Here is a 12,011-nt window from a genome sequence, read left to right as displayed (position 1 = left end):
ACAACATGTATCTAATAAACCAGTCAAGGTACGCGCTAACCGGCTAAGTAACAACTACTACTTCTCAATTCTAAATAAGTTAAAGTCCGCTATATGAATTCTCGCGGTATCTAATTTCAATTACTATCAACAAAGAAACACACAACTTTTTCACCTTTTTTCATTTCAAAAGCAACCTAAAGTCCTGGAAGTTAGTTGCTGATGTGATGTGAAAGAGAGAGGTATTAATTGAGAGACAAAGCATGAATATATATATTACTTTATGTCCTAGTTGAAAATGCAACAAATGAGAAATTTAATGGATACCAACTCTTGGCAATAATAGCATTGAGAAGGAACAATTAATTCAGTGTTGGTCAGACTCTCCAAAAATGTTATCGTATCTTTTAAAAATACACTACTTTTAGAAGATATGACACGCACATGTCGACAATTTTGAAGAGTCCGAAACAATATAGGAAAATGAAGAGCTGTGACAAAACTCAGTTCTTTATGTTACAGTAATGAATTTGTTCTATCATGTATACAACAATTACAAAGTTAAGAACTACATATTGGCTTTCCTGCAAACTGATAAAACCGAAAACATTAACTATGAAACATAAATGAATTTACCATTCAACAAATAAGTTACACAAATATAATGAATATGTTTATCCCTCAGATACCGTCATTGCTTCTACTCAAGGTAAAGAAGTTCATGACTCGTGGGCTTCTACATCCATGTGGGATTGGCCGGTTCAAGGTTAGTCGTGAGCTGTAGGAAAAGATAGAAGTGAACCATCAGAAGTTCCCGTAGTTGCATAAGGGACATTTAGAACAATCCAGAAGATAGTAACATTTGCCTTTCGACTAGCAATCACGGGCAAAACTACCTCAGGCAATAGCCCAAAACTTTTTCCTGCAAAATAAGACCGGCTCCGTCTTTCTCTGATGGTTCTCTAGAAAATGAAGTTCGACATCCCAGAGAAACTTAGGAGCAAGAGCTTGTATTCTTGATATGATGGGCTCTTCATCTCTGATAATGATAAATCCCTGCATGTCACTTGACAACCTTAGATTGGTTCGCATTTGAAACTTCAGGACACAAGCATAAATGAATATTCACAATGGGATTTCACATGTCACAATCGCTAAACGTATATCCAAGCTGGATCTTGTTTAGCTCAATTCAGTCGACATATATATGTAGCATAAGGTAGGCCATTTTTCTCAGCATAAATTAGTCAATAAGAAACTTTCTGATTTTGTCACATTTCCACCGATCGAAATTGTTCATTGTAAAACCCCACCTTACAAAGGAACATCCTTTTGCACCTCTAAAAGATGATTTATATGAATGATCACACAAACTCTCGTCCAACAAACTAAGCTCAAAGAAAATTGGTAGTCGCGTTATGTTAATTAAAACTCTGTCAAGAAATTGTCAGTGTAGAACTTGAGAACAAGTTGTTTTTCTTTAATAAAGGAACTTGAGAACAAGTAGCAGAATGTCTAAGTTATGCTTGGGAAACCAATGCATTTCTAGTTCCATCTTCACGAGGAGAATTGGAGATCAAGGATCATATTTTCAATGTGTATTACTATCTTTGACTATTCCTTTTCTTCATTTGCTTTGTACCGTGCTATTTTGCTGTCATATTTTCTTGCTACCATGTTTCGAATTCTTTTCTTTCTTTCGAGCCAAGGGTCTATCAGAAACAACTCTCTACCTTACAAAGGTAGGGGTAAGGCCTATGTACATCCTATCCTTCCCAGACCCCACTTGTGGGATTACACTGAGGTACTGAGGTACTATGCTGTTGTAAAATAGGATATTGTACCTTGACAACTGATTCAAATAAATATATTAAATATACGAGAAACTAAATGATTCCTTTTCTGAGGAGTTCTCTCTTTAACATATGTCATATATCAAGCTAATACGCTTATTCTAAACTGTCAAATGTAAAAAATCAATCTTGCAGATGCTTTCAGTTAATCAATTGATTAAATATTTAGTCTCTCACGCATCAAATCAAAATGAAACTCCTTACCTGAGGTCGTAGAATACGGTCCATCTCCAGCATGATATCTTCAATTAAACAACCTTCTTCACGATTTTTGTAGTGAGAAAGAAGATGATTGGCATGCAACAAATCATAAGTGCGAGGATATGTGGAGAATGACTCACACCTACAAATTCGACCAAGATATTTGTTAGGCCTAGCCTTTGTAAATCAGTTAGTGCTTATAGGTAAGTAAACTAAGTTAATAGCCTACCAGTCATGAAAAACGCCTGTAAGACCCCTGCCGTAAACAGCAGACAGGGTGTCATTCATGGTTATAGGAACTACATTCATCACCCAGACAGGCCATGTATTTAAACCAACAGCAAATCCACCTAGGGAAGCACTCATGTCCATTACATTACGTATTTCTTTCTCCTCAACATTCATCAGTCTCCAGTAATGGCGAACTTGATCTTGCCAATAGATTGTATCAGCCAAGAATTTTTCACGATCAATACCTGCAAGAAATTGATTTGAGCATGTCAGACATATGAGACTTCCTAAAAAATGAAATGATAATCTCCGTAAAGCTTCCTTATTCAAAACCCCCAAAGGAACATGTGTCGTATTCCACTCTCACCCCAATATACGTGTAGGGGGTAGCACCAATGAAAGTGAACCTTTATTGTTTCGTTTCCTTTTCTCTTTGAACCAAAGGTTGTTAGAATCCCCCTCTACTAGAAGGATCATCTACAAAGATATTCGTTATATCTGTATTCAGACCAAAAGCTGGTGACCCTAGGTTCGCTAGCTTCCTTTCCGATCTCGTATGGGGAGTAAGTTAAGCCATTCCAATTCATCCCATTTATTTGGGCGAGAGGGAGGCTGTGAGTCACCTGGGCTACGAATTTTTCCGTTGGTTGAATCTCAAAATTGAAAAAAAACCGGGTCCAGACCACCCACAAATGGATAGGAAGCAACGCGAGGGTCCTTCATTAAAGGGGGAAAAGAGGGGTGGGCTTTGTTCTGGGGGCCACCTTGCGCAGCTTTAGAAAGGAGAGAATGACTTTCTGAAATTCTCTCCAACCCTTTTCTATCTATCTTTAGAAGTAGGATGAGAGAGTCAATATGATATCTGCATTGGTTTTTCCAATGAAACTAAGCACTTTTCTTCTTTCTCATTTGGAAGGCTCAGTCCTACACCCTGACTTCAATGATGGGAACAACCTCTGGAGTGATGAATCAATCTTGGACCCTCTTGGCTGCGTTGTGCTTGGATGCACTAGTCTTTCACATGCTAGCGATGAGATGAAAACTATCCCCATTCGGCGGTTCCCTTGCCACCAGCCCACCACAATGGCATAGCATCGAAAGAGTGACAGGAACCTGTCCCTGACCAGCTCGTAAGTAGCATCCTGTTGTGGGTCGGCACAGCGGGGCATCAAAAGCAAGTCTTTTTTATTTCCCCTCTAACCTTTTTTAAAAACACCTTGGGTCGGAGGCTGGTTGTAAAGTAAAGAATGGTGGTGCGCTTTCGAATTTGATTTATTTTGATAGAAAGAACCAGAATTGGTCCTGGGTCGTATTGTTTTTCAATTGTCCGCTGGCTAGACCAGATTTAACAGCGGATAGTTGAAAAACGATGACCCAGGACCAATTCTGATTTTTCTTTCTATCAAAATAAATCGAATTCGTAAGCGCACCACCCTTCTTTACTTTACAACCAGATTCCGATCCAAAGTACTTTTAGAAAAGGTCAGCGGGGCAATTAAAAAGACTTGCTTTTGATGCTCCGTTGTGCCGACCAGCAGTGCAATGCTACTTACGAGCTGGTCAGGGTCAGGTTCCGGTCACTCTTTTGATGCTATGCCATTGTGGTGGCACATGAACCACCGAATGGGGGCAGGTTTCAGCTCATCGCTGGCGTGGAAGACTAGTGCATCCAAGCACAACGCAGCCAAGAGGGTCCAAGATTGCTTCACCGAATGGGACGGATTGAGTTCATACCAGGATCCAGGGAAAGGATTTTTGCTCACCCCGCAAAAGGCGCATGGGTTGACTCTATTTCTTTCTATGAGTTAGAAAGTGAGAAGGAAAGACTAGTGCTTAGAAATCCGGCTGACACTGAACTTCAACTAGCTGCTGCCATTGAAAGAGAAGAGAGCTCCGTGACTTCCGGGCTTAGCTCTTTTACGGTGCAGATGAACAAACCGGTATTTTCTGTGTCAAATGGAGTCGGTGATTCTCATTAAGGAGGTTCAAAAATATGATGAAGTAAATACATGAAGAAGCCAAGCGGATTCAACATCTCCAATATATACGTAAAAAATAATTTTAACCTTGTATAAACGAATGAACCCCCTTGCCCTGATTCCACCACTGAATGGAGCAACAGTCTCAATTATCATCAAGCATAATATTAGCATTTTAGGCCAGAAATGATATCTTAGAGGTGATAATAACACTAGCCGTTGAGAAACCGATTAAAAAAAGAAGAAGTAACATTAACAGCTGAGAAAAAAATAACACTAACAGTTTGAGAGAAATGAAAAGGAACCACAAAAGCAAACTTGTTGACTGATTATTGGAAAAAAAGAAAGTATTGAATGACAGCAAAAGTAGTAAAGATAGCCAAAGTAAAAGAAACAACGGTAGTAAAAAAATTGAAGAACAAGATAATGATAAACAATAATGAGGACAAATAAAACATAGTTGGACAACTGGAATAGTTACAGCATATAGCAGATCATGCAAATTCTTCACCTTATCTTAGACAATCTAAGCGGATTTTCTTGAAAAATCAAACTTACAACACTATAGATTATCTAATTTCTTTACCATGTGAATGAGCATGAGGAATATATTCGCTACAATTGATTTCAGAGTAAGAGATGACAATTCATGAACACAACTAAACCAAGGATGAGAATTGACAAACCTATCCGACTGAGACTTTGTGAATACTCTGAAAGACGTTGTGGTCGAGGAGGTAGTTTCTTCAAAGAAGATGAAGTGTCACTAAGGGTAACACAGTTCCTCAAAGGTGTTTTCCATGACGGCTTCAAATCATCCTTAGAATCACATAAGTTTACAAGTTTCTCCTGAGCATTATGCTGAAGACATGAATTATTTTCTTGCTTAACCCATATTGCAGTCTGAACTTTCTGTGCAATAAGCTTCCAGCACATTCCAGAAGTCAGCTTTACTAGTTTGTCCCATATCTCCGGAAAATCCTTATCCTTTCTATAGGCAGGAGGAGCTGAATAGATAAAATATCCATTTGGTCTTAATATCCGATTCAGCTCTTTGAGTAGAATACCATCTGCAGCACACCATTATGAAAAATGCATTTTAGCATTGTAAAACAATAATAGTGTATTTAATGACATGCATGCAGTGGCGGAGCCACCTTCGCCAGAAAATTATACTGTTTAACTATCAAAATTTTAGTTTTATGTATATATACTATATGGCTAAACCATAAATATACATAAAAGATAAAACTAAAATTTTGACCCAACTAAACAGTATATTTTCTGGTGAAGGTGACTCCCTTAACTTTTATGTCTGTCTATTTTTTTTAATATTTTGACACCCCTTGGTAAAATTCTTGTCTCCACCGCTGCATGCATGGGTAGCATATAATTTAAAGACTACCTTAGACAATCTCCTTCAATTACAATAATAGTGTATTTACATGACATGCCTCCATTGGCGGAGCCACCTTCGTCAGAAAATTATACAGTCAAAATTTTAGTTTTATGTATATATACTATATGGCTAAACAGTATATATACATAAAACTTAAATTTTGACCCAACTAAACAGTATATTTTCTGGCGAAGGCGACTCCCTTAACTTTTACGTCTGTCTTTTTTTTTAATATTTTGACACCCCTTAGTAAAATTCTTGTCTCCGCCGCTGCATGCATGTGTAGCATATAATGAAAAGACTACCTTAGATAATCTCCTTCAATTACAATAATAGTGTATTTACATGACATGCATGTAGTGGCGGAGCCGCCTTTGCTAGAAAATTATACTGCTTAACTGTCAAAATTTTAGTTTTATGTATATATACTATATGGCTAGACAGTATATATACATAAAACTTAAATTTTGACCCAACTAAACACATGACATGCATGCAGTGGCGGAGCCACCTTTGCTAGAAAATTATATTGCTTAACTGTCAAAATTTTAGTTTTATGTATATATACTATATGGCTAGACAGTATATATACATAAAACTTAAATTTTGACCCAACTAAACGGTATATTTTTTGGCGAAGGTGACTCCCTTAACTTTTACGTCTGTCTATTTTTTTTATATTTTGACACCTCTTAGTAAAATTCTTGTCTCCGCCGCTGCATGCATGCAGTGGCGGAGCCACCTTCGCTAGAAAATTATACTGTTTATTTGTCAAAATTTTAGTTTTATGTATATATACTGTATGCTAAACAGTACATATACATAAAACTGAAATTTTGACCCAACTAAACAGTATATTTTCTGTCGAAGGTGACTCCCTTAACTTTTACGTGTGTCTATTTTTTTTATATTTTGACACTCCTTAGTAAAATTCTTGTCTCCGCCGCTACATGCATGGGTAGCATATAATGAAAAGAGTACCTTAGATAATCTCCTTCAATTACAATAATAGTGTATTTACATGACATGCATGCAGTGGCGGAGCCACCTTCGCTAGAAAATTATACTGTTTAACTGTCAAAATTTTAGTTTTATGTATATATACTATATGGCTAAATAGTATATATACATAAAACTGAAATTTTGACCCAACTAAACAGTATATTTTCTGGTGAAGATGACTCCCTTAACTTTTATGTGTGTCTATTTTTTTTATATTTTGACATCCCTTAGTAAAATTCTTGTCTCCGCTGCTGCATGCATGGGTAGCATATAATGAAAAGACTACCTTAGATAATCTCCTTCAAATACCTTAGAGAACCAGAGTCATATTCATACTTCGAAACTCAGCTATAACAGTTTAGTTGACACGAGAGTGTCTTGAGTAAAGTTTACTTGATATAAAAAGAATAAGCTATTATCTCCTTGATGATCAAGCCGGTGGAACAAGTCTATTATGGAGGATATCTAAGGCCTGTAGATTCTAACACAGCATTAAATTCATTGAAATTTGCAAATTTATGTACTATTAACATATATGATGTAGAAAGCCAAATAATTAGATACAGTTTCCTTATTTAATGATCTAGGTCAATAACATTTAAGTATACAGGGTTCGCATGTTTAATGAAAGAAATACTCACCATTCTCATGCCAATCAACTCGACATCTGGAACAATGGACCATGTCAAAAGAGTTACTTGGATACGGTAGCTGCTTTGTAGCTATAGCAGATATCATAGCACCGATTCCTCGTTCCAAAGCAAATTGAATTTGATTTTCATGACCATCTTTGGGAGCAAAAGACAGTGTTTCTATGTTAAGTGGAAGAAGATAAGCAGAGAAACTGGCAACCCCACAACCAACATCAAGCACTTGATATACCCCTGCCGCACGCAAGTCACCTGTCTCATCAGTTGTCATATTTCCTAATCTGCATTGAAGAAATGAATTACGTACATCAGATACATAGAAGTATGGTAGCGTAAAGAATTGATTTTCACCATTCTTAGTAAGTGTAATGGATCATCTAGTACAAATGGCTTCATTAAATTGCTTTAGGGAAGCCTTATTGTGTCGATTTTCATTTTTCATGGAATAATCAAAAAGCTGCAACTCCAATAATGACAGGGACAGGAGAAGTGAAAGAAAAACAGACCGCGTACCTCTCAATATATTCTGTAGCTCCATGCTTAAAATGAGTTCCACCGCCTGGAAACCACCAAAGCTGATCCTTCTCATGTACCCAATTTTGTCCTCCTTTTACCTCTGCAAGATGTGTATGGTTTATATTACTCCGCCAGACATAGTCCCTGCTAGTTGGCCACCTTATTGGTATCTTATAATCAGCTGGAGGTGGAACCAAACAAAACAAGCGCCTGTCAAGAGGAGGACAGTGCCTCTCTAGCTCTTCTTTCCTTGAAAGATCTAATTTTGGCATCAACTCTTTAACATAAGAAATGTCATGACAGGGGATATACTCATTAAATTTCAGAGGACATACATTTATCCCAGTTTCAGGGATAGTGAGAGGTACCACCCGATAAGAAAGAGCAATCTTGTTCCTGAACTTCAGAATACCTGCATGCATATAATTTTTTTTATCAAGTCAAGTGTAATAATGGGAATCTCCCGTAAACAAGAGGTACAGCAGAAAGTAGAAAATCTACAGTAAGGTATGTTCTCTACGAAAGACAACCAATCTTCTATACAAATAGGCACCTCATGTTCTCTACCTGCATGCATATTACTATTAAAATATATGGATCAGAGATTCCGATAACAGGAAGCCAGTAAAAGCAGCCAAAGAAAAGAGAGTCAACTCTGAGAGCTCAAAGTTCAACCAATTAGGGACTGCTCTCCGCAGCGGAGGGAAACTGACATCGAGGGTGAGAGTGACAAATTTAAGGAAAATACAATGGTAAAGAAAAGGCAGAACACAAATGCACATGGATGGACACATGTTGACCGCCCTGAAAGAAAGCATCTCAGTTTCTTGAGGGAATTCCCGAGTAGTAAGGTTGACAAGGAGGATAAATAGTGATGGTTAAAAATAAAGAAGATTGTTGAAGGATGTGTGGGACTAAGAGTTAATTAGTCGCACAGTCGAGAACAAGTTTACTACATGACATAGAGGAGTTGTTAGATGAATTAAATAGGATAAATATTTCCCTAAATTGGATCTAAGGTCGCGATACTGCCAAATCAGGATGCTTGAAACTGATATACCTAAAATTGCACTTAGGGCACAGCAAGGACATTATGAGTTCATGAACCAGGTGCTTGAACCTTAAGAGGGTTAAATTGAGGGGTTCTGATGATATCCTCATTTTACAACCTTAGGTGGGATCATTGTGACATATTATGACATACATTATTTTACTAGCATTTAGATCTCCTCTTACGGACATTGTCTAAGTTGCAAATCTCTACCAAACCTAGTTGACAAAGTAGAAGCCAGTGGACCTATATCCCATTGCACTAGCCAAATGGATTTTGTGCTTGTGGTAGGATTAAAGCCTCCGCTTTAACTAAGTAACCATGCCATAATTTCTAACAAGCCCCATTCAAGAGTAATCAGAACAATGCCCATACTGATTCGCCTCGAGAAAAAACAAGTTTGCCCATGCATACATAAAGATCAGATTCAAGTAGGAGGGTCAGTATCTCTGAGATACAAGGGAGCTATAGATTCATCTTAAGCCGAAGAAAGGCAAAATTGATACAAGTAAGATGCACTGCCCTTACACTAAAACCTTCTGAGACAACCCAGTTACATAGATAAGCTACAAGACAATGATAACAATACTAAGTATCATTCTTTATCCATTGGGTTTCTATCTTGCTCCAGCATAACAAGAACGGCGCCTAGTTATCATTTATAACCAAAGAAAGTTATCATTTTTTCATCTAATTAACCCACCTAGAAGGAAATTTCAACAACTTTTTCGCAGCAAACATTACCAATCACATAAGCAACTCAAAATCATTTCTTTTTCATATTTTAATCCCCCACCTCTCCACCAACCATATACACAGGGAAGTCGAAAGCTACTTGTATTCTGAAAGACTAGCTTCCCCAGTGCAACAACATACCCAATGTAATCCCACGGGTGTGTCTTGGAGAGTAGAGTGTACACAAACTTTACCCCTATCTCGTAGAGGTATAGAGGCTGTTTATGATAGACTAAAATCAAATTCTCTCAGCATATCTCTCCTACAGTCGCACACTAACAATTACTACCCCATCCCAATTACCATTCTGGAGTCCATTCAAACATTCTTTAAATTCTTTTAACAAACAAAAAGCTGCAATCTTTTTTGGTTACATTGGGAAAAACAATAAATTACTTAAAATCTTTCATAAGCAACATGACTTGAACTCCATTTCCTTGATTATCAAACATTCAACAATCTACATGTTAGTGACCCTCATTTACCAAAAAGTCCACACATATGCAATTTACTCTACTACTATTCTATGACATAATTAAAAAGGGCAGCTCGGTACACAAAACATCCCATGTTCATACAGGATCCAGTAAAGGGGCACAACTCCAAGGAGTGTGACATAGGCAAGATGTCAACTTTACCGTTGCTACAAGACTCCCTTTTTTCTATAACTAAAGAACACTCTAAACACTACCATTCTTGAAAAAGACAAACAGAGGACTCACCAGAGGATGACTCTGAAGAAATGGGGTTGGAATCAACAGTGAAATTTTCACTTTGTTGCTGTTCTTGATGAATATAGAGAGATGGGTTTTCGCCAAAAAGTGTACCAGTGTAAAAAGAACCCACCATTACCAAAAGGGCTATAATTATCATCTGCCCTGTATACCAATCAAATGCCCTTGAACTTATCAAAGGTCCACTCATTTTCCCCCCTTTTCAATTTTCTCTTCAATCCAATAATGCTTATATATGAAAAAGATTACAACTTTCGAATGAAATCAAAAGAATTGCTCATCGAAAAACATTGTACACCATGAGATCGACAGATCTCAGGTTTTTGTGTGTGTGTTTGGAGCTGAATCAGAGTGAACAGTGTTGAGTGTTCTGTCTTGTTCTGAGTTTTTATTTATTTATTCATTTACTTCCGAGCTAAGTATTAAAAACACACTTTAAATTCATATGGTACAGTAATAAGAGATGATTAATTTTTAGAATAAATTTATTTCATATTTGGTTGGAAAAAAATTGTGAAATAACTTAGAGTCCGTTTGGATTGACTTAAAAAAAAAAGTTGTTAAATCAAAAATAAAAAATAGAGGAGGACTATTTTTGGTTTTTAATTTATTTTAAGTCATTTAAAAATTATTTAAGTTATTTTTAACTTTACCAAATACTTCCCAACTTATTTAAAATCTTTTCTTTTACTCATTTGAAGTTATTTTATATTAGTCAAACACTTTTAGAAGTCAAAAACTGACTTAAAAACAGGTTTGACCAACTTTTAATTCAATCCAAACACTATCTTATTTTGGAATTGTAGACTTGTAGTGTTATTTTTATGAATATCGGGATAATTCTTCAACCAAGCAAGCCTTTAAAGAATCTCGGTTTTCGAGTGTCGTATCTAAGCTATCACGTGTTGTGAATTTCTTATTTGAACGATGACCATCTATTTATCAAAAACACACTTTATCTATCAATTGTTTGTGTTTCATACTTGAACAATGGGGATATTTCAGGTAGAAAAAACAAAAAGAAAAAATTGATAGTTGAAGTGTGTTGATAAATATTGGTGATGGTTCAGATAGAAAACTCGTATGTCTAATAGTTTAGGTATAAAATTCGAAAAGTCAAGATATTGCAAGTGTATTTGTTATAATTAACTCTTTATTTTAGATTGTTTAGCTTAATAATTTATATCACGACTAACAGTTTAGCAAGATGAATACGAAGACTCTGGAGTGACGGTGTGGTGTCTATCTTAGTGCCCTATTCCATATTCTACGGATCTATTTTTTATCAAAAGCTTTAGAGACACATAAATAAAAAATAAATCTGCAATAATACTTTGATAATATTAAATACTCATATAATTTGGATAAAACATAATTATTTGATCTATGTATAACTCCATAAAGTGATAAGTCTTGTGTACGTGAAACTTAGTTCGACAAGGAGATGTGTTTAAGTACGGATATATTGATTGATAAAAATAAAAATACATATTATGTGTAAAAATATTTTCAATAATGTAAGTTTTTTTTAAAAAAAATCGTGCGAACTTAATTAAAGCAAATAATATCAGATTGTATTAAAAAAAAATTGAATTCACTATCCTTGACAATGTGCCTCCAAAAGAAGTAAACTTCTTTTATCTTTCTCAAATTATTAAGTTACAAATTTATATTCAAGTAA

General features: G+C 36.1%; 1 protein-coding gene across 1 annotated transcript; it reads right to left on the bottom strand.

Annotated features, from left to right (window-relative positions):
• Positions 1-502: 502 nt before the first annotated feature.
• Positions 503-10,711, bottom strand: LOC125841093 (probable methyltransferase PMT6). The gene is made up of 7 exons (XM_049520101.1): positions 10,319-10,711; positions 7,808-8,222; positions 7,286-7,575; positions 4,930-5,313; positions 2,263-2,509; positions 2,037-2,175; positions 503-1,035 (listed from the first exon to the last, which is right to left on the bottom strand). The coding sequence occupies exons 1-7, from the start codon at positions 10,518-10,520 to the stop codon at positions 877-879; spliced, it is 1,836 nt and encodes a 611-aa protein (XP_049376058.1). The 5' UTR covers positions 10,521-10,711; the 3' UTR covers positions 503-876.
• Positions 10,712-12,011: the final 1,300 nt, after the last annotated feature.

Source organism: Solanum verrucosum, unplaced genomic scaffold, assembly GCF_900185275.1.
Source record: "Solanum verrucosum unplaced genomic scaffold, falcon-dt-bn FXZP01000196.1, whole genome shotgun sequence".
Classification (NCBI taxonomy): domain Eukaryota; kingdom Viridiplantae; phylum Streptophyta; class Magnoliopsida; order Solanales; family Solanaceae; genus Solanum; species Solanum verrucosum.
The sequence above is the reverse complement of the archived record's forward strand: the minus strand, read 5'-3'. Positions and strand labels throughout refer to the sequence as shown.

What these genes read in the sequence shown, in the direction of transcription:
- LOC125841093 (XM_049520101.1), bottom strand. Translation starts at nt 10,520, where the DNA reads ATGAGTGGACCTTTGATAAGTTCAAGGGCATTTGATTGGTATACAGGG. An exon ending in ACAAAGTCTCAGTCGGATAG is followed by an intron (nt 2,510 to 4,929) that starts GTTTGTCAATTC and finishes AATTTCTTGCAG; the next exon opens with GTATTGATCGTGAAAAATTC. An exon ending in ACAGGCGTTTTTCATGACTG is followed by an intron (nt 2,176 to 2,262) that starts GTAGGCTATTAA and finishes TCGAATTTGTAG; the next exon opens with GTGTGAGTCATTCTCCACAT.